General features: G+C 50.8%; 1 protein-coding gene across 4 annotated transcripts in view; it reads left to right on the top strand.

Moving 5' to 3' along the window:
- The first annotated feature begins 2090 nt into the window (after positions 1 to 2090).
- Positions 2091 to 21982, top strand: part of DVL3 (dishevelled segment polarity protein 3) — a 33514-nt gene continuing 13622 nt past the window's right edge. For all 4 annotated transcript variants that reach the window (XM_059479643.1, XM_059479644.1, XM_059479641.1 and 1 more), the window contains exon 1: positions 2091 to 2312. In XM_059479643.1, the coding sequence (XP_059335626.1) occupies positions 2146 to 2312 (167 nt within the window). In that variant the 5' untranslated portion in view covers positions 2091 to 2145. The remainder of the gene's footprint in view (positions 2313 to 21982) is intronic.

The raw sequence follows: 21982 nt of genomic DNA, 5'->3' as shown, positions 1-21982 counted from the left end.
CTGATCTATCATTGAGTCTATTCAGTCACTTGGCTTGTTTTAAAAGAAAAGGCAGCTGTAGCAGTGAGATTTCATCTACTACCACCCCGGGGGTGTAGCACCCCTCCCCTGAGCTGCATGTGCTCCCTTGGGAGCTCAGCACTACTGAAAATTGGTCTTTTGGTAACAAAAGTGTCTGATGTGTACAATACAGGCTCTGAGGTGCATCCACAGCTGTGCTGGAAGGTGGTGAGACAGTGGCCCTGCCAGGGACACACCAGGATTCTTTCACATGCGTCTGCTTTGGGGGCAAGGAGGTGTTGCAAAAGGATTTTAACTCTGTCACGGTAGACACAGGAAGAAGCAACTTAAACTAAACTTTTCCATTCCTGACCTGGATTCTTCATTCCAGGTACACCAGCTTTTACCACAGAGCTCTGAGCATAAGGAAATTACAATCTTCCAAGAGCTGATGGGAGACATGGGAGAGTCTCAGACCTCCTACAACTTCTGCTTACCTGAGGACTTCCTTGGAATTTTTTTTTTTTTTTTCAGTTTAATGTCAGGTTCTTCCCCCAGTCTAGCAGTGCTGCCCAGGTAATTACTAGCAATGCCTGCAGGACTCTTTATTGCATTCGAGGGCTTATTTAGCTCAGCCTGCCTGTTCCCTGCAGGATCTCTCTGGCTCCTTTTCCTACGGCAGGGCAGTCTAGTCTGAGGGCTGATCTAGTCTCATGCCCTGTGCAGGCCCATGGTGTGGTGCTTCCTCCGCGTTTCTTCTTTCTAATACAGGATGGTGCAAGGCAGTTCTTGCCCTTCCTGTTGGTGGGTGTTCCCAAAATTCCATCCACCCCAGCTTTGCACTCAGCCACAACTCCGGGAAGCTGCTGAGGGAGATGGTTCCTTGGTGCCTGCTGGGTGCTGGCAACGTGTGCAGAGGGGAAACCGGACAGCCTGAGACTGCTGTGGGACAGAGGCAAGTCCTAGGGGCTGGGATCACAGTGCTGATGATTGTAGGTGAGAATGTGCTGGGGTCTGGGGAGATGGGATGGGAAGAAACACACAGCCAAAGGGTGCCCAGTTGATGAAGCCATGGTACATGGAACAGAGGAGTCTCATGAAGAGCAGAGGAAAGAGTCTGCGTAGTGAGGAAAAGGTTTGAGCACTGGGGTTAGTTGTTGGATGGTGACAAGGGGTTCAGAGGGAAGCCTTAGCTGGAGAGGAGCTGGGGTGAGTGGTAGTCCCTGTGTGTGGTGGCCATCTGAAACAGTACGGGAGCTCAAAGGGGTCTGTACATGGGAGGATAGGGTAGAGATGGATATGCCTCATGTTTTGTAAGCTGTACTCATGGGGCACATAGCTGGATGAGGAGCATGGAGAAGACTGGGAGGTGTGTGATAAAGGACTAGGGCTGCAGAGATAAAAGGGGAGGCCTGAGGTGTGGACAGAAGCAGAGGTTGTGGGACACAGGAATGACCCTGTGTGTGAAGCAGCATCAGAGGGTGTAAAGGGGGTGTGAAAGCCGAGTGGGGACGGGGAGCCTGGGAGAGGTATATTCCCAGCTGGCCTTGGGAATGTGGGTGCACCGGGAGTACCAGGCTGTGGACAGGAGGATGTGGATGTGCAACATAAATCCCAAGGCACCTACGGGCGATGGGGCTGGGGTGGGGCAGTCCCAGGGGCCGTGCACCCACATGGGCAGAGCAGTGGCGGGGTGGATGGGGGTATGTGGGGGATCCGTTCCGAATCAGAGGGTCAGTGCCCGCCAAGGGGGGTCTCCTATGGATGCGGGACCTGGGCGGGGGCAGGGTGCGGGCCAGCATCATGGCGGGATCCGGGCCCAAACTCGCGGGCTGCCCGCTGAGCCCGGTCCCGGCCCATGGCGGGCCCCGCGCTGGCTCCCGCGCCGCGGCCCCACCGGGCGCCGGTTCCGGTTCCGGCGGGGCCGGGATGGCGGGCGGGGCGGGGCCGGCCGGGGCCGAGCCTGCGCCGTGCAGCCGGGCGGCGCTGCGACCCGGAGAACAAGGGGCGCGGGGGGACCGGGTGTGCGGAGGCCGCAGCCGGGCCGGGGCGCGGGCGGGGGCCGGGCCGGGACTGGGGGTCCGGGCCGGGGCGGAGGAGGCGGCGGAGGCAGAGGCGGAGGCCTGGCGGCCGGGCAGGGGCGCCATGGCGGCGGCCGAGACGAAGATCATTTACCACCTGGACGAGCAGGAGACGCCGTACCTGGTGAAGCTGCCGATCCCGGCCGAGCGCGTCACCCTCGGCGACTTCAAGGGGCTCCTCAACCGTCCCAACTACAAGTTCTACTTCAAGTCTATGGACGACGACTTCGGGTGAGCGCGGGCCCGGGCCCGGTCCCCCGGGGCCACGCGTGGAGCCCGGGCCCCATGGGCCTCCCCGGGGAGCCGGGGGGGGTGGCTGGGGAGCGCCGCCCTCACGGCGAGCTGCTGCCCGCTCGGCCCCGGGAGCGCCCCCGGGACGGTGGGGCCGGGACCCCCGGGATGGGGAGGTGCCCCTCTGTGCCCGGCGCGGGGAGGGGGACCCCGATCCATCCTCCATCCCCGTTGCCTTTCCTTGGCGAGGATGGGGATAATGACCCCCTTGGGTTCTGTGTGGACGGACACACCCTCCGTGCCCCCCAGGACCTTACCTGTGGGGGGCTGGTGGTGATACCCCCTGTTCACATTCTCTGGGTTCGTTGTTCCTGGGTGCTGTCTCCGGGGCAGCCGCACATCCTCGGATCCCGCATCAGCTCTGGGGAAGCTGCGCCATGCTAACTCCTCGGTGAGGGAGCTGGTGATACCCTGCTTCAGCTGCCAGAGGCACCTTGGGGGAGACCATCATCCCCATCTGAGGGTTACGTTCTCCCCCTACTCAGGATGTTTGGCCAACACCTTGCCTGAGGTGGTGTCTCCCATGCAGCCCACATTGGGGTGTCCAGGGTCTCACCCCCAGGTTGTATCCAACTCAGGACTGTCATTCCCCACCAAAAGGGCCTGGGCATCTCCCACTGTGCCTGCCTGGGGAAAGTGCCCCTTTCTCCCTCCTTCAAAAAGGTGTGGAGGTAGTCCCACCTCCATCAGCCCTTTCCATGGAATGGATTTGGGGACAGTTTTGCTCTCCTACCATCCATTTTGGGGAGGGACATCCATTTTGTCAGCTTTGTCCTCTGCATCTCATTTTTTGGAAGAACGTGTAGAGAAGACCAGCTTTCTCCTCCCTTACCTCCATGGAGAAGGAGTGAGAGCTCTGCACGTGCTCTCTGAGCAAGGGGTGTGTGCAAGACCCACTGTACCCATGTACATGTCTCATCCTCAAAGATGTCCCATGCTCAGTCTCTGGTATGGAAGGAGGTGCAGCCCTGCCTCCATATCCCATCTCCTGCAGGGCAGCTGTCTTCTGACACTGGTGTTTCCATCACTTCTTTTGTGATGCCCTTTGATTCCTCCCATCACAGGTAACTCTTTGGAGGTGAGGAGGTGTGTTCTGTCCCTTGTTTGGATGTTGTACTCACCAGTATTCTGGGCAGCCCCCGCTGTCTCCTACTTGCTTAAAGTTGGTTACTGTTCTGGGGAGCAAGTACCATGTGAAGCCAGCTCCCTGTAAGACCCTTTGTCCAGATTTCCTCCAGCTGACTTTCCTTTAGCCTTTTTGAGGATCTCTTTTTCCATCCTGGTGCCCTTTTGGTTTCTACAGCATGCGATCCTTTACCATTCCTAGGACTTTGGTGTTTGAAGGAGTTGTGTGATCCTTCCTCCTTTGAAGATTTAGTGTTTACAGTAGGTCTTGTGTAGAGCTGGGATTGCAAAGTGTTTTTAGTTTTATAGTCTTCCCAGTGTCTTCTCACTGCACCAAATACCTCTCTAGGCTGTGATTTTGGCTTGTACCCCATGTTGAACAGGGCTGGGCCTGTTTGGGGCTTGGATGAGATCTGTGTGGCTGCCTCAGCAGGGGGTGCTCTCCCCTCCTCAGCCAAATTATCCCAATGCCCAGGTTCCCGTTAGTTTGGGAGGTGCCAGCTTTCAGATGAGGCTTGAAATTTGGAGTCAGTCCTTTGACCGCAGTCTGGGACGCTTTGCCTCCCTAAATTCCTCCTGACCCAGTGGAGAGCTTTAATCCTCAGAAGCTTCTCCATTCTCTCCTGGCAAATAGAGGTCTGCAGCCCTCATTTTCCATAAATTTCCTCAGCAATATCAGTTGTCTGTGGATCGTTTCCTGTCCCTCAGCTGTTGAGTAGCGTTGGGTGCTATGAAACAGCTGCCTCTCCCTGTCTCGGAGGGGACCACGTTCATTGGTGGGAGAAGTGAATTCTCCATGCATGCTGTTTGTAAACAAATGCTTTGGGATCCTTTGAAATGTTGTTCTTGAAGTGAATTCAAACTTGTCTTGAATGAAACATTGCCATGTGGGTGGGAGGGTGCGCAGCTATAAACAAAGTTTAGTAATAAATAGCATCTTGTATTGGGAAGAGGGGTCTGGTGGCAGTGAGGTTTTGTGCTGTGCCTTTTCATCCTCTCTAAGGTTCTACAAGAGGAGCTAGATGATAGATTAACAAAACTCAGCGATAAAGCAGCATAGGGAGTTATAGTGGGTGATAGCAGGGAGAGGGGAAAATCATTCAGGAAGTCACCACAAGATCAGAAATGCATGTGATGAGATTTTTGTTGTGACCAGTTTGGGAAGCATAAACTGCTGTGGAAGGGAAGGTGCAGCTGAGAGGGGGTCAGGGGCTGTGTGTGGGCAGCCTGTGCCTTGGAGAAGTCCTGGGCAATGAGTTGAAGCAGCATGTGGAAGACTTGGGGTTTGAGAGACAGAGCAAGACTGTCACCATGGATGCTTCATCAGGAAAGCTGTCTCTGCTGCTTTCCAGAGAGCTGAAGAATGTGCTGGTGGTTGGCTGGAACATGGTGGGAACAACCAGAGCAGTCCAGCCACAGCCTTATCTTTGAGAAGCCCTGAAGCCCCAGGCAGCACACAAAATTTCATGATCCCTGGTAATTGATGTCCATGAGAAAGTGAGCCATTGGCCTGCAGGGAGAGTCAGAGACAGAAGGGCAGGAGGCACCTTGGCTGCTTGACTGCAAATGCATGGGCAATTAGTGAGAGCTACACTGGAGGTTAACAATGGTGGCATTCAGAAGCTGTGTGACAGGGAAAAGCATTTCTCTCTCTCACACACATGTGTTCCTCTCAGCTCCTTCCCAGGGGGGATTCCCTCAGGGTGCCTTCTGTCTGGCTTGTGCTGGGCTGCTGTCTCTCAGCTGGGCAGTGTCCAGGAGTAGGACCCAGGTCAAAGCCCCCTCAGTGAGAGAAGAAGTAGATGGCCTTAGGGCAGCTGATCCATGAGGAGGAGGCCTGCAGGTCCCATGGTTCTGCTTTGGACCTTCTGCTGGATCCCTGTGGCATAAACCAAACTTTTCCTCTCATCTTATTAGGAATGGAGACATCTCATCTTCCAGAGCCAGCTGGAGCAGAATCTCCAATGTTTCCTCTCACCTCTGTAGCCCAGTCTGACTCTTTCTCACTCTTCCACCTTTTATTCCAGGCTGTGGATCTCCAGTCTGGTATTCCCTTCAGCTAACCCCATCCCCAAGGCAGTATTACAGCCTCAGTCTTGGTGTGTGGGATTTTTCATTCTTTTGTTTATCTTGTTAATATTTGTTTGCTCTGAGAATCAGAGTAGTGATGGAGCAGCTTCAGTGTTTACATCTCCTTGGAAATATGAACTGAGGTTCCCCTGGCTGTGGAGTTGTCAGGCTGTGGCAGGAGCTAGTTCTCAGCTTCAAATAATTAAGACCCCATAGTGGTGTCACTTCTGGGTGGCAAGGAGGAGAAATGAGAAGAATTCCTGCACCTGGTCCTGGGGAGAGGAGTTGTGAGCAGCAAGGAAGGCTGCAGGGTTTTGTTCCTGATGCAGCTGCACATAACAGGGTGCAGATATTTGTGCCCTTGTTGGCTTTGTGTGCTGCTGATCCCAGAAGTGGAGGCACGTGAAGGTCAGCTGAGGGATGGTGTGAATATGGCAGTGCACAGGTGTGGTGGACTCTTCTTGGACTGGAGATGCTTTGTGTGGATGTGTCTCACCATGAAGTGTGGAACTACCCTTGGCTGCTAACACTGCACTCATTAGAGAGGGAAGGTTTCTTCCTGCAGCTTGAATCTTTTCATTCAGTGTTTCACAGGTAGGAGCTGTGTGTTGATCAGCAGGAGAGCATCTTAGATCAGTGCAGTGCTGTGACTGCTTTTGAGATCCATATTCTCCATCAGACCTCCCCCAGGTTTTTCATGGGATTTTGAGCAGACTTTTTAATTTCCTTTTTTTGCCTTAATCCATAAAATGAAATCTCCAACTGTGCTTTGTCTTGTCCACTTGACACTGGGAGCTTCTTGGGCAAACATTTGTGTGTCTCTTAGCATGACAGAGCTCTCAGTTCCATAGAGGTGCTGCAAGAACAGAACTGTAAATTCTTTTGGGCACCTGTGCAGTTGGGAGAGGAACAACCCCGCTGATGGTCTGTAGTTTGTTGTTTGCTGGCACGTGGGCTTCAGTCATGTGTAAAGTGTTGTCTCCTACCCAAGTCCATCATGAGAAATGCACCTGGGCAGTGTGGACTTCTCACCAGCCAGGTATTGTGCCTGTTTGCCTCAGCTGAACTACAGATTTGTCTTTTTATCTGGTACAACTCTGAGAATATTCTTATATCAGCTAAAATGTGATTTCTTTTAATTTGTTTTCTGTGTCTTATTGATACTGCTCGTTCTCTATTGATCAAAATGTGTTTCCACAGGGGCATGCTAAAGTTTAAGCTAAACTTCTCAGAGCATTTTAATGAGTGCAAATTGTGTGTCCAGGTAAATCCTTAGCGCCTGGTCTGAAATTCTGCCTTGTCTTTCCATAAATTATGAAGTGCTGAAAGTTGAAATTTCTCTTGCCTGTGAAGAAATCACTTTGGTGATCATTTTGCTTATCTTTACTCGGCCACCTCTCCTCTTCTAGACTGGAGAGCAGAAGGGCCCCCATTCTTCTGCAAGGGGAGCACTCCTCCCTCCCCATCCTACTGGTTCTGCATTGCTGGGAGAACACCAGTGATTTGAGGTACATGGTGGGACGGTACTGCTCCTCCTGCTACTGCTGGTTTCTCCCTCTTGCAGGTCTCCATTCCAATTCTAGTTTCATAGCTGTGGTGATTCCTTGGTCTCAGCTGTGAAGTGAAAATTGGTATCCAGCTAATCACTGGCCCAGTATCTTATCCAGACCTGCTTAATTATCACCTGCTCACCAAAGCTGGGTATGAGGCAGTGATTAGGATGGGGCTCTGGAGGCAGAACAAAGCGGGCGCTGCGGGAATTCCCAGTGCAGGGGTCAGATGCCATTGGTATTTGGCAGCCTCATCTCTGCACATGTGCATGAGGAAACGCGTTGATGCTCTCTGAAAGGCTGAGTGATTTATTTTTATTGCAGGGTCTTTTTGAAATTGATACCAGTGGTGACTGTCCTTCTGGCTGGAAGTGCTGGGAGCTGGGGAAGGGATCCTAAACTTAATAAGCAGTGTCAGTTTCTAAGCAGTGGTGAGCCCTGGCATGGTGCCCCTGCCTTTCCTGCCAGCTCTTTGTAGCATGTGTTGGGGGAGTTGTTTTATTTTGATTTTGGGAACTTTTTAAAATTTATTTTTAATTGGAAACTTTTGCTGTCTCCAGAAGACCTTTGCCTGTCCCATGCCCCCTGATAGAGACTGCTTCCATGTCAGCATGAATTTCATGCTGAGAGAGGTTGGCAAGAATTTTGTGAGTGAAAGGGCCTACAAAACTCCCTTGCATGCTCACATCCTTTGTGGTGGTCTAGTGACAGCACTGGCCCTACTGGAAGGTGGCCATCACTTTTTTCCAGTTTCTAGTCAGTCCCTGTCCATTCCATGTGGAGAGGAGCACTTTACACATGAAAGGCCACAGCAGCCCATCTGTTGTGCTCCAGAGGATGTGTTTCCATGCCTGCTGTGAGGGGAGCTGCCCTGGTTAGCAAGGGCCCACCAGCAGATAGTGCAGACATTTTGCATGTAGGTTAGTGCAGCCTGTGCCTCTGTCTCCTGAGCTGCTGAGGATTTGGCAGAGAGCTGCTAACCACTGTCTGCATTTGTGGTGGGGAGTTCCTGTAATGCTGCCCGTGCCTGGGGTGGCCCATGGACACCAGAGCTGATTCTGGCTGGAGCTGCTGCTGGAGGCCCTTTCCAAGTGTTGTGGTGGTGGGGGCTACAGCAGTGCCAGGGTTGAGGTGAAGATGGAGATGGTTGGTTGACAATATTCCCTGCTTCCCTGGGTTGTATTGTCTGTGCCTGGCCCTGTGTGTCCCGCTGCTCAGACCCAGCTATTGCTGTCTCTGTAGGTGTCCGGCGTCCTCAGTTGTGGTTGGAGCTGTGCTCTGAAGGCCACATGGATGGCAGTCACAGCCTGGTTTCTTTGCCCAGGGGTGGTGTTCAGAAAGCCAAGTTAGCCAAATCAGGCTGCAGACTAATTTCCCTAAGGCCTTGTGTGTCCTATGCAAACAATGAAGCTTTATAACAGCTATTGAACTAGTTTGCAGCCAGAACTGGTCAGAAATTTTTTTTGACTGAATGTATTTTCTCCCAAAATACAGTGTCATGTTGAAGCCAGCATTTTTCTTGGAAAGGCATTGTTTTCAGTTATGTGTTTGATGGGAATGTTTCTTAATTTTTAGCCTCTTTTGTCATTTCTGAAAAAAAGAAAGAAAGGTCAAGAAACCTTTACTCAGCCATGTGAATGCAGCTGTTTTGGTGCAGTTCACTGTTCTGAAATAATGTAGAGGCCTCTGGTCCTCCAAATTCCTGTACAGAGCAAAAACTTACCTTGATGTCTCAGAAATTGCTGCAAAGTAAATCAGTGTGCCCCGGCTCTGGTACAGCTGTGCTCCTGCATGGTTCAGTCTTGGAGATCAAGGCAAAATGCCAAAAAAAATGTGGCTCATAAACCACCATAATTTGGGTCACAACCTGAGCATTTTTTGTTGTTATGATATGATAGTTGTGGCCCCACTGCTCAGTTTTCTGGTTCCTGCTGAGATACATCTTTTTTCTAAAGTGAGCTCTAGAATTTAATCTTTGCCATTTCCAAATCCCAGACATTGGCTCACCCGCAAGGTGGGTACTGGGTCTTTGGGTGGTAGTGTAAGCAGTGATGTTCCTTCCTGCATGGCTGCAGTGAGAGGAGGATGTTGCTGGGGAGGCTGCATTTCATGATGGACTCTGAGAAGGAAGATGCTGGTGTGCAGGGGTGGAGGTAGATGGTCCCTGAGCCCAAGGTCAATGTGCTTGGAGGACTGAGCTTTCAGTAAGTTCCTCTTCTCCATCATGCTCCTGGCTTCTTTCTCCTGTGATTTCTTCACCTGGTCTCCTAGCAGTGTGAATTCTTCAAGGTGGAGGCTGCCACCCAACCCTGTGCAAGTGGGGATGCTCAGGAAAGAAGGGTCTGTGAATATAAGCAAAGAAAATCTGGTTTCTCCTGCAGTTTTCCTGCTGCACACATGGGTTTGGCTTCAGTCCTCTGTCAGGGTGGGCATCAGGCCCTTCATCTACACTTGAAAGCTGTATATGTAGAGGTGTAGGGAGCATAGTTGAAATTCCTGAAGTCCTTTTTGAGCTCAGTGTACTTACAGGGGTGGGAAGCCTCTTCCATGTCTGCATGGCAGTTGCTGAACTGTTCTGAGCTGAGGGTACCTGCTGTAATGAATTGCTACTTCTCCACCCTTGACTGCATCCAAATAGATAGAACAATGTTGTGGTTTAAGATATTTGATCTGTGAAAATGCCCATGAAGAGGAGCTGGGCTTGCAGAGCACAGCAGATACTGAGTCTGCAGGAAATTGCCTTCATGTTGCACCAACTTTGCATCGTGTTGCACATCTGATGAAGCAGCAGTCAGGGCTGTGTGTTTTTGGTGTTTCCTATTGATTTCCTCCTCTCTCCATCCCTTGTTTGTTATTCAGAGCCTGCCCTTCTGACCTGTGCTGGATGGATTGTTGTTTTCCAGAAGGGGGATGTGGCACCACGTGGCTGTGTTACTGTTTGTCCCACTGGTGCTGGCTTGTTAGGCAGCAGCTGGCAAGTTAAGTAAAACTTAATCCCGCTGGTGGCTGCCGTTGGAAATTTTTGGACCAAATCCTTTTGTAAAGGCTTTTTGGAAGGCGTTTCAATAAGGTACAAATAGGGGAATTAGTCTAATCTCTGTGACTTTGTCTGCTTTGTCCATGTGCTTATCTGTGTAATGCCATGGTGGCCTTAGGAGAGAGTGTGAGCTTTTGGGCTGTGGTCTCTGAGGACTGCATTAGCTCACAGAGCTGAAGCATTAGTGTTTCCCTGAGCCCCAAAGCTCTTGGTTTCACTTGTTTCCATTGCTATGTTGTTACTACTGTAGCACTAATATTAAACCCATCCAGGAATGGGCTGGAACTCTCGGGAGGCTTTGGCAGGCAGAGATGCCTGGCGCTGACCTTCCTGTGCTCTGTAATTCTGTATCTCAGTGGAGGGTTGGGACTGCTGTGGTTGTTCTATCAGTTATTTATTAAAGGGGACATACCAGAGGTGTTGTTTTTTCAGTCACAGCTAGCTATGGAAGGCAGCAGAAGCACATTTGGGTACCCTGCTCCAGAAATCCTTTGTGGTGATTATCTCCTCGCTGGGGTATTTGTTCTTGTGTCTTGTTGACTAAAATTTTTTAGGATGTTAGAGATGGGGAAAAGAGGGTGCAGCGTGAGCAGTGACTGAGTTGCTACAGTGGGAGTCTGTCCTTCTGGTCCTGGCTGAAGACAGAAGCTGAAGTGAGAAAGGCTTCCTCACATGACTTGGAGCAAAGCTGTTTCTGGAAGAGCTGTCGCTGGCTGCTGTGTGGGAAGGTCTTTCCTCTGCTGGTTTTTGACCTGCCCCTAGGGTTTGGAGAGGAATTTATTTGCTACGTGGCCCCTCTGATCGCTGGCAGCTGTCTCTGTGATAGGCTGGGAGTTCTGGGTCTGAGTAGCAGAGTTTGTGGACTTTTCCTTGTTTGCTGGTGGCTACAGGCTGGTTCTGGGAACACTGAGAGTCTGCCAGAGGGGTCTGTGTTTCAGGAGCTTTGGCTGTGCATGGATTGTTATAGCAGGGAAGCTGGTGTTAGCACAGTAACCTCCCCTGCCTGGGCTTCAACTCTTTCCCTCAGCATTACTCTGACTACCTGCTCATGGTGTTTTCGTGTCTCATGGCCTGCAAGCAAATAGGCTGTCCCCAGTACAGTGCATTGTGCTGTGCTGCTGTTGTTGACAGCCAGAGCAATGTCAGCAGCAGGTGACAACCTTGGCTTGGTGGCCTGATGCCATCAGGGCAGGGAGAAAGTTGCTGCAGTGCTGATGGCTGCTGCCTGGTTGGCCCCAGGGAGCAGCAGCTTCTCAAACTGAAGCTTTTTCCAGAAGCTGTGATGGATATGCAAACTCCATACTTGTGTTTGCATACAGCTAACCAGCTGTCCCAGTTCATTCAGCCCTGCCTAGCTCAACCAGTATGTTAGTGCCATTCACACAGAGACTTGCCTGTGGGCCCTGATGGGGCTGTGCCATACTGGAAATCCATATAGGGGCTCAATGCATGGAGTCTTGCTCTTGTACTGTGTTCATTTGAGTTCTCTTACTGTTTTTTGTGGCTCTGAGAAGGGTGGATTTTCACGGGTCTGGCTGCAGAGCTAAGTCCCTTATGGCAAACCTGCCTTAGACCTAGAGCTGGTTAATACACCTTTAGATCCTGAAGAGGGTCCTGTGAGGTGGATTTTTCTTCTGGTCATCCTGGAAGTGTCAGGGGATTTTGAGGATGTCAACATCTGCATCAGTTTAGGGTAAGCTCTGGATTTCTTTGGGGCAGTTCCAAACTAACACAAGGTGTGTAACATCTCTGCCAGGGTGCACTTAGCTGTGCCATGTGGAAGGGTTTGTAGATGTGAGGTGGGGACTGTGTCAGGCCATCCTGACTGTGGGGTCCAGCTGTGCTCCTGGTTGATCAACATGCGGTGTTGGTACTAAGTGTTTGTGGTCACTCTACATGTAACTTACAGGAGAGATGCTTCAAGGGAACTTGGTGTCAGTATTGCAGATAATTAGGAAGCTCAAAATCAGGGTGGTCTTGTAACTTGACTTACCACAGCAGATCCACAGACACAGGATGACCCTATTGCAGTAACAACACTTGACGAGTATTTCTGGATTGCCTTTGGGAATAGCTAATGTGTAGAATGACGGGTTCAACACAGTTACTGAGCTCATGGGATATTTACAGACTTGTAGATAGGTTGTGTGTCCTTCCCCTGCACTCTTCTGTCCTTGAAGGACTTGGGAGTTGGCAGCTGTGGCTTTGAGACCCTCCACAAGAGAAACATTCCATGTCCTGTGATGGTGATTTCTGGAGGTCAGTGGCCATTACCCAGCCTTCGGTGCAGTTGTCAGAGACAGCTGGTGGAAGGTTTTGCATGGCATGTGACAGGGTCAGGTCCAGGAGTTCACAGTGTCAAAGAAAAGCAGCAGTTGGACCTGGTGCTACAGTGATCCAAAACACTGTCCTCTTCTAAACTAGAGGAGAGGCTTGCTCTGTTGGAAAGGAAGATGATTCCTGGTGTATAGATGAGTCCTGGTAGGACCTGAACTGAATTCTGTACATGGCAATTGTGAAGACTTTATATTTACAGTAATGTATTGGGTCCTACTGTATGGCTTTCATCTGCTTTTTGGACCTCAAGTTGAGAAAGTTGTGTGCCAGCACATGATTGGTTTGGTTGGGACTGGAGCACCTTTCTTGTCTCTTTCTTCCAGCAGTTGAACAGTGTTTTCTTGCTTGCTGGGTTGTTGGCTGAAGGGCAAGCCTGGCTGGCCTGGTAAAGGATGCTTGGTAGGTTACTTGCTGTATTGTTGCCCTGTGTCTTGAATGGAGTTTGGTGAATAAGTCTGGTGTTAGTGAAATTGATGAAGTGTATTAAAGGCTACTGAAACGTGCTTTATTCGCTGGGAATTTTTTGTGCCATCTGCATGAGACCATCAAAAGCAGATGAGGAAGAAAAACAATTAAGTGTCCCTGGCCTAGCAATGGTCAGAAAAGTTTTTTATGAGTGTTCAGACCCCTCATGCTCTCTTCTGCCTCCTGCATTTTAGGACCAGAGGGATGTAGTATCAGTGTTTGCCCATTTTTCACAGTACTGCAATAGCTTGCAATCTGGGACAGAGTTCTGTCTTTGCCACCATGCAGCTGTTGTGACACTGAAAGGCTCTTCTTTGCGTGAGTCCTTTTCATTGTCTTTGGCACATGTTTTGTGGTGAAAGTTTGTTGTGAGCTTTATTAACAGCCTGTTGGTTTTATGGGGGCTCTCTGTATGTCTTACAGACCCAGTTAGCAGAGCTGTTGCTGATGGCAGCCCAGCTGGATGTGCAGAGTAGGTGCAGCCATCTACAGCCTGTCATGCTTCAAGACCCCTTCCCATCGGATAGGAGGTTGAGTCGGTTTCCTAGGGAGGCTCTTGCAAAATTGTTTATGCAAGGAGAGAGTAATGTGAGCTGGTCAGTGTCTTGAGGACAGGACACATGTGGAGGCTGCTTTGTCATTTCCTCGTGGAGATCTGTCATTACATTAAATTAATTATTAACATGATGGGGGGGAATGAACCTTGCTGCTCTTCCCCACAGACATCTGCCTTGGTCTGTGTGGTCCCAGCTCTGCTCTGGAGGTATCTGGCTGTCAGAAGGGTCCTCCTAGAGAGCTGGTGCTGGGTAGGGCTGTTGTGCTGGCAGCCCGCGAGGAGGAGGTGCTGGTGAGCAGACTGCTCTGTGCTTCCCCAGGTGTGGAAGTCCCAGACTTTGTTTCCCACCCTCCCCCTCTTCCCAATTTCCCCCTGTTCTCCTCTCCTTGGTCTCCCGCTGAGTTGATGCTTTTCCAGGAATGAGCTGTACTGCTGGCCCAGCACATTCCACAGCAGCAGCGCTTTCTTGGCAGGAGCCTCTCTCGCTGTTAGAAAAAGCAGGGCTGACTTGGTGTCCCTCAGCTGAGGGCCAGAAAAGGAAGGCCTGGTCTCACATTCCCCATGGTGCATGCAGAGCCTTCCCAGGCATCACGGCCTTCTCCCTTGCTTGTGGTGTATGTGCCAACTTCATACTGCCCCCTCAGCAGCCCCTGGGGCTCTTTGCAGCTCCTTACAGTCTCTTATCCAGTGTGAAGCCCCTGGACATTGCAGGGCAGGCTGTTGCTTTTCCAGTCAGCCTAGAAAGGGGGAGTGACTTCTCACTCATGGGGAGTTGCAAGGAGCTCCCTGTGGGGTGCAAACACCTCATTCACAAGCTTCTTGATAAGCTGGTGTTGTCCTTTGCTTTGCAACCAGCAGTAGCCAGATAAACCCTTTGTCTATCTCTGCACTATTTTCACCTCTCTCCCTTTCCCTCTGTCGGCAGGAGCTGCTGTTTTGCAGCTCTGCCTTGTGGGCTCTTCCTGTTGTCTGTGTCCAGATGGAGCCGAGTGTCACAGCACACCAAGCCTCCTTCCTCCGGTGTGCTTGCTGTCTCACATCAGTGTGAGCCACAGCAACCACATCAGGATTTTACCCTGTCTCATACACAGCTCTGCCTGGGGCCTCTTTGGGCCTGTTTCCTCTCCCAGCCTGAATACAAGCCCAGCTTTTGGCCACTGTTACTATGTCTGTGGAATTGTCTCCATTCCCTGAAGGTCATTTCTGCAGATGTTTAACCTCAAATCTTTTTTTCTCACCGTGAGTCCCTGCACTTGTCTTGTGTCTTTGTGTTGTGTTGTATTTTTATGCAAGCTTTTTGTTGTATCTTTGTGCAAGCTTTTAGCAGCATGAAGAACCTGACTTGGCTTCTGCTGGAAGTTCCCGTTTGTCCTGATTTCCAATTCAAAGAGACTGAAAGTGTCACTGAACCTTCGGGGGCCTGCAGAATGCTTTCTTTGATGATGTCTGTAAATGTCCTTCTGGAGGTTGGAAGCATGGCTTGGGCAGGGCAGGATTAATTAGCGTGGAGGTGCCTCCTGCAGTCCCTGTGCAGCTTCCTGCTGCCAGCAGGTCGGTGGAGGACAGGCCTGTCGGGCTTGTTTGCAGAGCAGGGCTGCAGCCAGATGGTCACTCTGGGATCAAGGTGGGAGGGGCTGCCAGGGCTCTGCACTCACCGTGAAATCAGTCTGTAGCTTTGCTTTAATAAGTGCTGCTCCTGGGCAGGCCTCTGAGCCTGGGTGGCTCCTTCCTAAATGTCATTCCTTTTCCAGTCTTTGGACTAGGTGAACAGAAGGTCTGATCTCTGTCATCTGCCACCCAGTGATACCTGTAGGGCTGAGCACAGGTCCAGCTGGAGCCAAGCATTGCCCAGACTTAGGGGCTCTGCTTGTCCTGGTGTTTGTCCAGTGGAATGATTGGAAATGTGTTGATGAGGGCTTCTCAGGGAAAACAGTTGGCATCTTGGATGTCTGACTGATCGTGGGGGGAAAGCACAGAAAGCTGGGGATGGTGCATGAGGAGGCTGTGGGGCAGCAGAAGTGAACATGGTTGAGGGAGGCTCTAGGCCCCTAGCAGGGGGACTGGGACTCAATGATCTTTAAGGTCCTTTCCTACTCAAACCATTCTCTGAAAACTAAAGAGCCTATTCTTGAGGAGTGCAGGTAGTAGCTTCAAAGGGAATCACCTTTGAGGAGTCCTCGTGATGCTCCCTGGACTTGTTAGGAGGGCAGGAGTGGCCATTCCTGCACAAGTACAGAGGTGTGTTACTGGTTTGGTAGTAGGACAGCTGTTGATGATTTGTGCTTCTTGATTCTTGAGAAGCACACCAGGTAAAGAGAGTGCTGCAGAGGAGTTCGTGTTCACATGGAGTGCAGGGACAGACAGGACAGCAGGTCTGAGAATGAAACCATCTACAGATCTGCATTTCCCCTTTTACCTTGTGCTGCAGCACAGAGGAGCAGTACAGAACACCCTGTCTGGGGGCTTGGAAGGGAAATTAAATGGGAGAGTGACAGTCTGTTTATGGTCAGAGAACCCTTCTCACTCCAGTGTAATGCAATTTGTACTCCTCTTCTTTGCACAGGAGGTGAAAATACAGTGAGGGAGACCCAAAGAGTGTGTTGGCTTACAGAGACAGACGGCTCAAATCCTCTAATCCTGTTTGATTCATCCTGTTTGCCTGCAAAGCCCGAGGTCTCACTGATACACGAGTGATCACTGCCATGTGTATTCTTTGGTTGGGTCTGTAGCTCTTAGGTAAATTGTATCCCCTTGGGAAATACACACACATCATATCTGGGCTTAATCTAACAGGCACATATTTCCCAACTGAAATCCCAGCACTCACAGAGAATTGCCCTGTCCGGTTTTCTAATCTGGTGAAATGGCTGCAGAGCTCATCCCTGTGGCTTCAGCACTATCTTACAGAATAGATAAGGATTTTGCTCTAGAGCCAGGAGCTGCTCATATTTGAGTAGTAAAGCATCAAGGTGCTTCCTTTTGCTATGCAGTATTATTAATCTATATAATCAATTGGAAACAAGACATCCCTACCCTAAGGGGAGTGTACTAGAGGTCTTGAAAATGAGATCACATTTCTAGTGTGTAAATCCCTGAAGCTTGTGCTGTTGGGCAGAAGTGTTTCCTGATTTTTTTTTGTTTGGTTGGTTTTGGGGTTTTTTTTCTTCCTTTGTGAGCTGTAGGAGATGGGGGCTGTTAAGGTTACAGGAATGACCAACCTAATTGTGCACTTCTGGAATGTTGTAAGAGAAGATTGTTTATAATTTAATTCCTGGACTTTCCACTGTTGGAAAGAACGTTGCTGCTCTGTAAAGGTTTTTCCTCTTAACACTTGAGACATCTTAGTTCTTTAATCTGTTCTACTAACTTTGCATCTTTTCAGTGTGAAATTGTCATTGCTCAGTTGTCTTCTCAATCTCTGCACATCCCCTGTTTTTCGTCCTGGCCATCAAGCTGTCCAACATGCTCGAGAGGTCCCCAGCCCTACCTCCCTTCTTGGTACTGACCCCTCTGATGCCAGATACAGCTTTTGTGTTTGCCACCACGTCTGTGATTTCTTCTCTCTGAGTATCCTCCCTGCAGCAAGCCCTTAGATAGGCAAGCTGTGGGACAGGACTGCCAGAAACAAGCAGTAATGGCTGCTGAGCTCCAAGCCTGCTTCCAAATCTGAGGTTCAAATCCTGTGGAAGCCTTTGTCCGTGCCTCTTGGATTTCTTCTTTCGCTGGGCTTGTATTACTCCGTCAGAGTTCTTCTCAGGGACCTCGCTGTGGCCAGTGGATGCTGCTCAGGAGAGACCAGAGCTGGCTGAAGCTAGAAACTCGCTTGTATCCACAGCCTCAGCCAGTCTGGAGGCCACCGAGGGGAAACGAGGAGGCTGGAGCGGAGCAGCTGCGCTGGCGATGTGTGCGCAACCGGGGGCTGACACGGCGCAGCCGTCTCCGTGGCTTGGGGTTTATGGCCTCCTTTCTCTCCTGTGCACACTCTTGTTCCCCACCTTCCCTTCATTCCTAGGACATGACTCTGTGATATAAAATACCCTCTAATTTCCTGAGCCAGGCTGGAACTCCCCGGAGAAGGCAGCGTCTGCCTGCCTGTCCCTCACCCGCCTCTGCATCCATGTTCCAGGCTGCCAGCTGCTCCTGCCGGCAAGGCAGCGGGAGGGAAACTGGGAGCGTGGCACCTTCCCAGGCCGTGGGGAGAGGGTCTGCTGGCTCCAAAGGAGGAGCTGGTGGGAGGGTAGGGATGGAGCCAGGGTTGGAGCTGAGTTTCCTTTGCTTCCTTCCCTGCTGCCGGGGTTGTCCCTTCCCCTCCCCCAGCTGCATGGGAGCAGATGTGCTGCTTGTGTCAGCCCTGGCAGCCCCCTCCGCACACCCCAGCCGGGCTCCTGCACAGCTAGAGCCTCGTCCCCTCCTCCTCTTCTTCCTCCTCCTCCCCCTGGCTTGGCCCCGTGTCACTGGGGATGGCGGTGGAATCATCCGCCCACTCGGCCTGCCTCCCCTGTAACCCTCCCTCCTTCCTCCCTCCCGCAGGTCTCTTTGTTGGAAAATTCAAGGCAGATGAGTGCCGGGGAGTGCGGGGCCTGCGTGCCAGGCACTCAGCTGCAGCTTGGCCTCAGCATGTCTGCTGGCCCCGGGATGGGAAGGGGGCCGGTGAGTGCCCGGCTGCAGGGCAATTCCCTGGGCAGGGCAGCAGCACCGAGGGTCCTGGACTCGCACTCGCCTGGGCAAGGCTTGGGCTGCTTCCACATGAAAGGGGTTTTTCCTGGCCACCATTCTTAGCCATGTTCTACCCAGCCCCCAGCAGAACATTGGAACATTCAAAACCTGACAGTAAACTCAAAGCAGTCCCTCTGAAATCATCCTTAGGCAGATGTTTTCCCTGGGCTCTGGGAAAAGGAAAGGCTTGGTGAGAACCAGAGAGCCTGAACTCCTTCTGGGTCTGCTCTTTCAGGAATCGCGGGCTCAGACCCCATCAGGTGGGGGCTGTTCCCAGCACATTCAGAGGATGGCTTTCCCTGCCAGCACATCCGCGGGACAGTTTCATCTCATGGCTGCCTCCCCATTCAAGCGCAGAGCAGAAACGTGGCACTGCTCACAGCTCCCCCAGAGGCTGCTCGCTCGGTGGCTTCTGACGAGTGAACTTGCGGTCGTGTCCGTGCGAGAAGTGTGACTGGAAGAGTGGTGAGAGGTGGGAGGAGGAAGGCTGCAGTTCAGGCTGAGGCTGGAAAGGAATGCAGGGCACGAATAGCTGGGATGGTGTGAGGGGTGACAGATGTGAGCAGCGCTGCAGAGATATTCCTGCTCGGCATGTGCCTGACTCCAGCACTATCAGTTTTTGCTCTGTAGAGTCTAAATATATAATCCTTTGTGCTCTGGCATCTGGGCGATAAATAGTGATAAATAATGTAGTGGCTGGAGAAGGAGGCAGAAAACTGCTCTGGGGTGGAGCTGACCCCTGGGATGTCTGGGGCAGCCGCAGGGTAATAAGAGTGAGGAGGGACCAGTTCTCAGGACAGAGGGAGCTTGTTCTCCATCAGGCATTGCAGCTGAGGCTGAATGGGCGTGTCTTGGAGTTGGTTTCCTCTGTCCCCACTGAAAGTGGAATAGTTGACTTGTGCTGAGCAGTTGGTCACCTTGACCCAGCAAATATATCACCCTGTCCCTTCAGCCACAGGCAGGGCTCTGTGTCCCTGAGCAGGCAGCATGTAGCACTGAAAATTGGCTCTGCCTGAAGTTCTCTCTAGGAATTGGATGCAGTCCAGGCTGCTGGCGACAGTATGAATGGATGCTAGTGCAGCCAGGGCAGGGTGCATGTGTGTGCACACTTGGAAGTGAGAAGACGACAACTTGCCTGCATTGGAAAGGGCTGGTGTGGGCAGCAAAGGGGGTGGGTCCCAAGGGGGCTGCCTGTATCTGACATTCATCTGGGCTGCAGGGGCTTTGGGCAGAGGCTGGCACAGAACATGCTGAAGAAGCGTTAAGCTATCAGGGTTTTAATCCATCGTCACTGCTCCTTTCCTGCTTTTCCCGCTTCTCCATCTGTGCAAGAAGAATTAACACACATCCTGGGAGTGGATTAGACTGCTCAAACCGTGACCTCCTCATCTGTGCCTTCTGGGGAAGGGTAGCCTTTGTGCAGTCCCTTTGCTGGCTCTCCAGTTTTGTCAGGGATTGTGAGTGCCAGCTGCCGGGTGACATGCTGCCTTTCAGCCCTGGGACAGCCCTTTGCTGAGCGTGTGTGACACCGGCGCAACCAGTGGGGCTGGCAGGGTGGAGCGGGCCTGCTCCCAGCTGTAGGTTTCCAGCACTGTTCATTTGCCTTTTGCTGATGCCTTGTGAGAGTTGGCAGGCCTTGTCTCCTGTTTCTGGGGACAGCTGGGGCAGCTGTTGGGACACCAGGGAGCACAGCCAGGAGCCCAGAGCGCCTGTTTCTCCAAGCCCCAGCGTGCTGCGACCTGATGGCTCTGGGGCAATGGGTCACAGCTCCGTGTCCCACCTGTGCGTCCTCTTCGATTCCCCGTGAGCTGGGGACTGGCTTGGGGACCTTTCAGATCTGTTTATAGGATTCCACTTCTGAGTAGTGTTAGATACTTATAATCTACTTACTTTTAATACATAATTTCTCTTGGTTTCACATTCTTTGTTCTTTTTTCTTTTTTGTTGGACTCTCTCCCTATCCCCATAATTTATTCACCATCTAGTTACCTCATGTTTTAAGCATAATATGTGTCAAGCTACCTTAAATATAGGTTGGAAGGGGAACACAGTATCACAAGCTAATTGTAATATATCTTTGTATTAAATAAGAGTGCTTAAAATGTTGTCATTGGATAGAAAAGGAAATTAGCTTGTTAAAGCCTATTTTGATATTTGATTTATCAAAGATAGTAGAAATTGAATCTTCTGAATTTGCAAGTTGTTTTGATTGCAGATTCTGTGTGGAAAAAGTATTTAGGGATCCAGTGATATTTAAAATAAAAAAAAACCTAACTTTCTTTCTCCAAAGAAAAGTGATTTTGTTTTTTTACTTCTAGGGAAAAAATAAAGTTAGTGCTTCTTTCACTGTGAAGGCTGATAATGTAGCTGTTTGTGTAATGCAGGGATGTGACATTATGGCACCACTATAAAGCTTGAAATGATGTTGAAATATTATGCATGTAATTAAAAAGCAGCAGTATCATTTAGTAGGCAGCGTGTTTAATGTATTTCACTTTCATCTATTAGAAATCTCTGGCATAGTTTGTGATTCTTTCAGATCATTATAAAGAGGCTTAAATTATGTATTTCTTTAGAAATAAGCAAACTGGTGGAAATATGTCTGCTGGAAATGCAGTACAGCAGGAGCAGGGAGGTTGCTGGAATGTGTGGAAGAACTTCCTGATACAGTGTGTGAGGGAGCCAGCTGGGGAAGGCATGCACTAGACTTGTTTGTGAACAGAGAAGAATTGAGGGGTGACGTGGTGGCTGGAGGCCACCTTGTGCACACCAACCACAACGTGATAAGAGTTTTTGATTCTCAGAGGAGTAAGGAGGAGGATCAGCAGAACTGCTGCCTTGGACTTGCAGAGGGCAGACTTTGGCCTGATTAGGAACTTGTTGACAGAGTCCCTTGAGAGGCAGCCCTGAAGGGCAAAGGAGCCCAAGAAAGCTGATATTCTTCAGTAAGGAAATCTAAAAGATGCAGGAGCAGGCCGTCCCTATTGCTTGAAAGACAAGCCAGTGGGGAGGAAGAATGGCCTGGCTGAGCAGGCAACTTTGCCTCAAACTCAGGAAAAAATAAAATATTTTGCCTTTGGAAGAAGGGGGAGGCAACTCAGGAGTGCTACAAGGATGTTGTGAGGTTATGCAGGAAGAGCTAGAAGGGCCAAAGCCCAACTGGAACTTACCTGGCTACTCCTGTTAAAGACAATTAAAATGTTTTCACAAATAATGTCAGCAACAAAAGGAGGGCCAAGGAGAATGTCCATCCTTTATTGGATGTGGGGGGAAACAGTGACAAAGGGTGAGGAAATGGCTGGAGTACTTAATGTCTTCTTTACCTCAGTCTTTAATAGCAAGATCAGCTGTTCTCAGGGTGCCCAGACCTGTGAGCTGGGGAACAGGGACAGGGAGCAGAATGAAGCTCATGTAATCCAAGAGGAAATGGTCAGCAACCTGCTTAAACACACCAAAGTCTATGGGGTCAGATGGGATCCACCCAAAGATACTGAGGGAGCTGGTGGAAGTGCTGACTGAGTCACTCTGTCATTTACCAGCAGTCCTGGTCAACCAGGGAGGTCCTAGGTGAATAGAAGTTGGCAAATGTGATGCCCATCTACAGGGAGGGCCAGAAAGAGAATCCAAGGGAATTACAAGCCTGTCAGCCCGACCTCAGTGCCAGGGAAGGTCATGGGGCAGATTATCTTGAGTGCCATCATGGGGCAGGTACAGAACAGCCAGGCAATCAGACCCAGCTGGCATGGGTTTTGGA

This window comes from Ammospiza nelsoni, chromosome 10, assembly GCF_027579445.1.
Source record: "Ammospiza nelsoni isolate bAmmNel1 chromosome 10, bAmmNel1.pri, whole genome shotgun sequence".
NCBI classification, from domain to species: domain Eukaryota; kingdom Metazoa; phylum Chordata; class Aves; order Passeriformes; family Passerellidae; genus Ammospiza; species Ammospiza nelsoni.
This window is presented reverse-complemented; position numbering and strand designations above follow the sequence as displayed.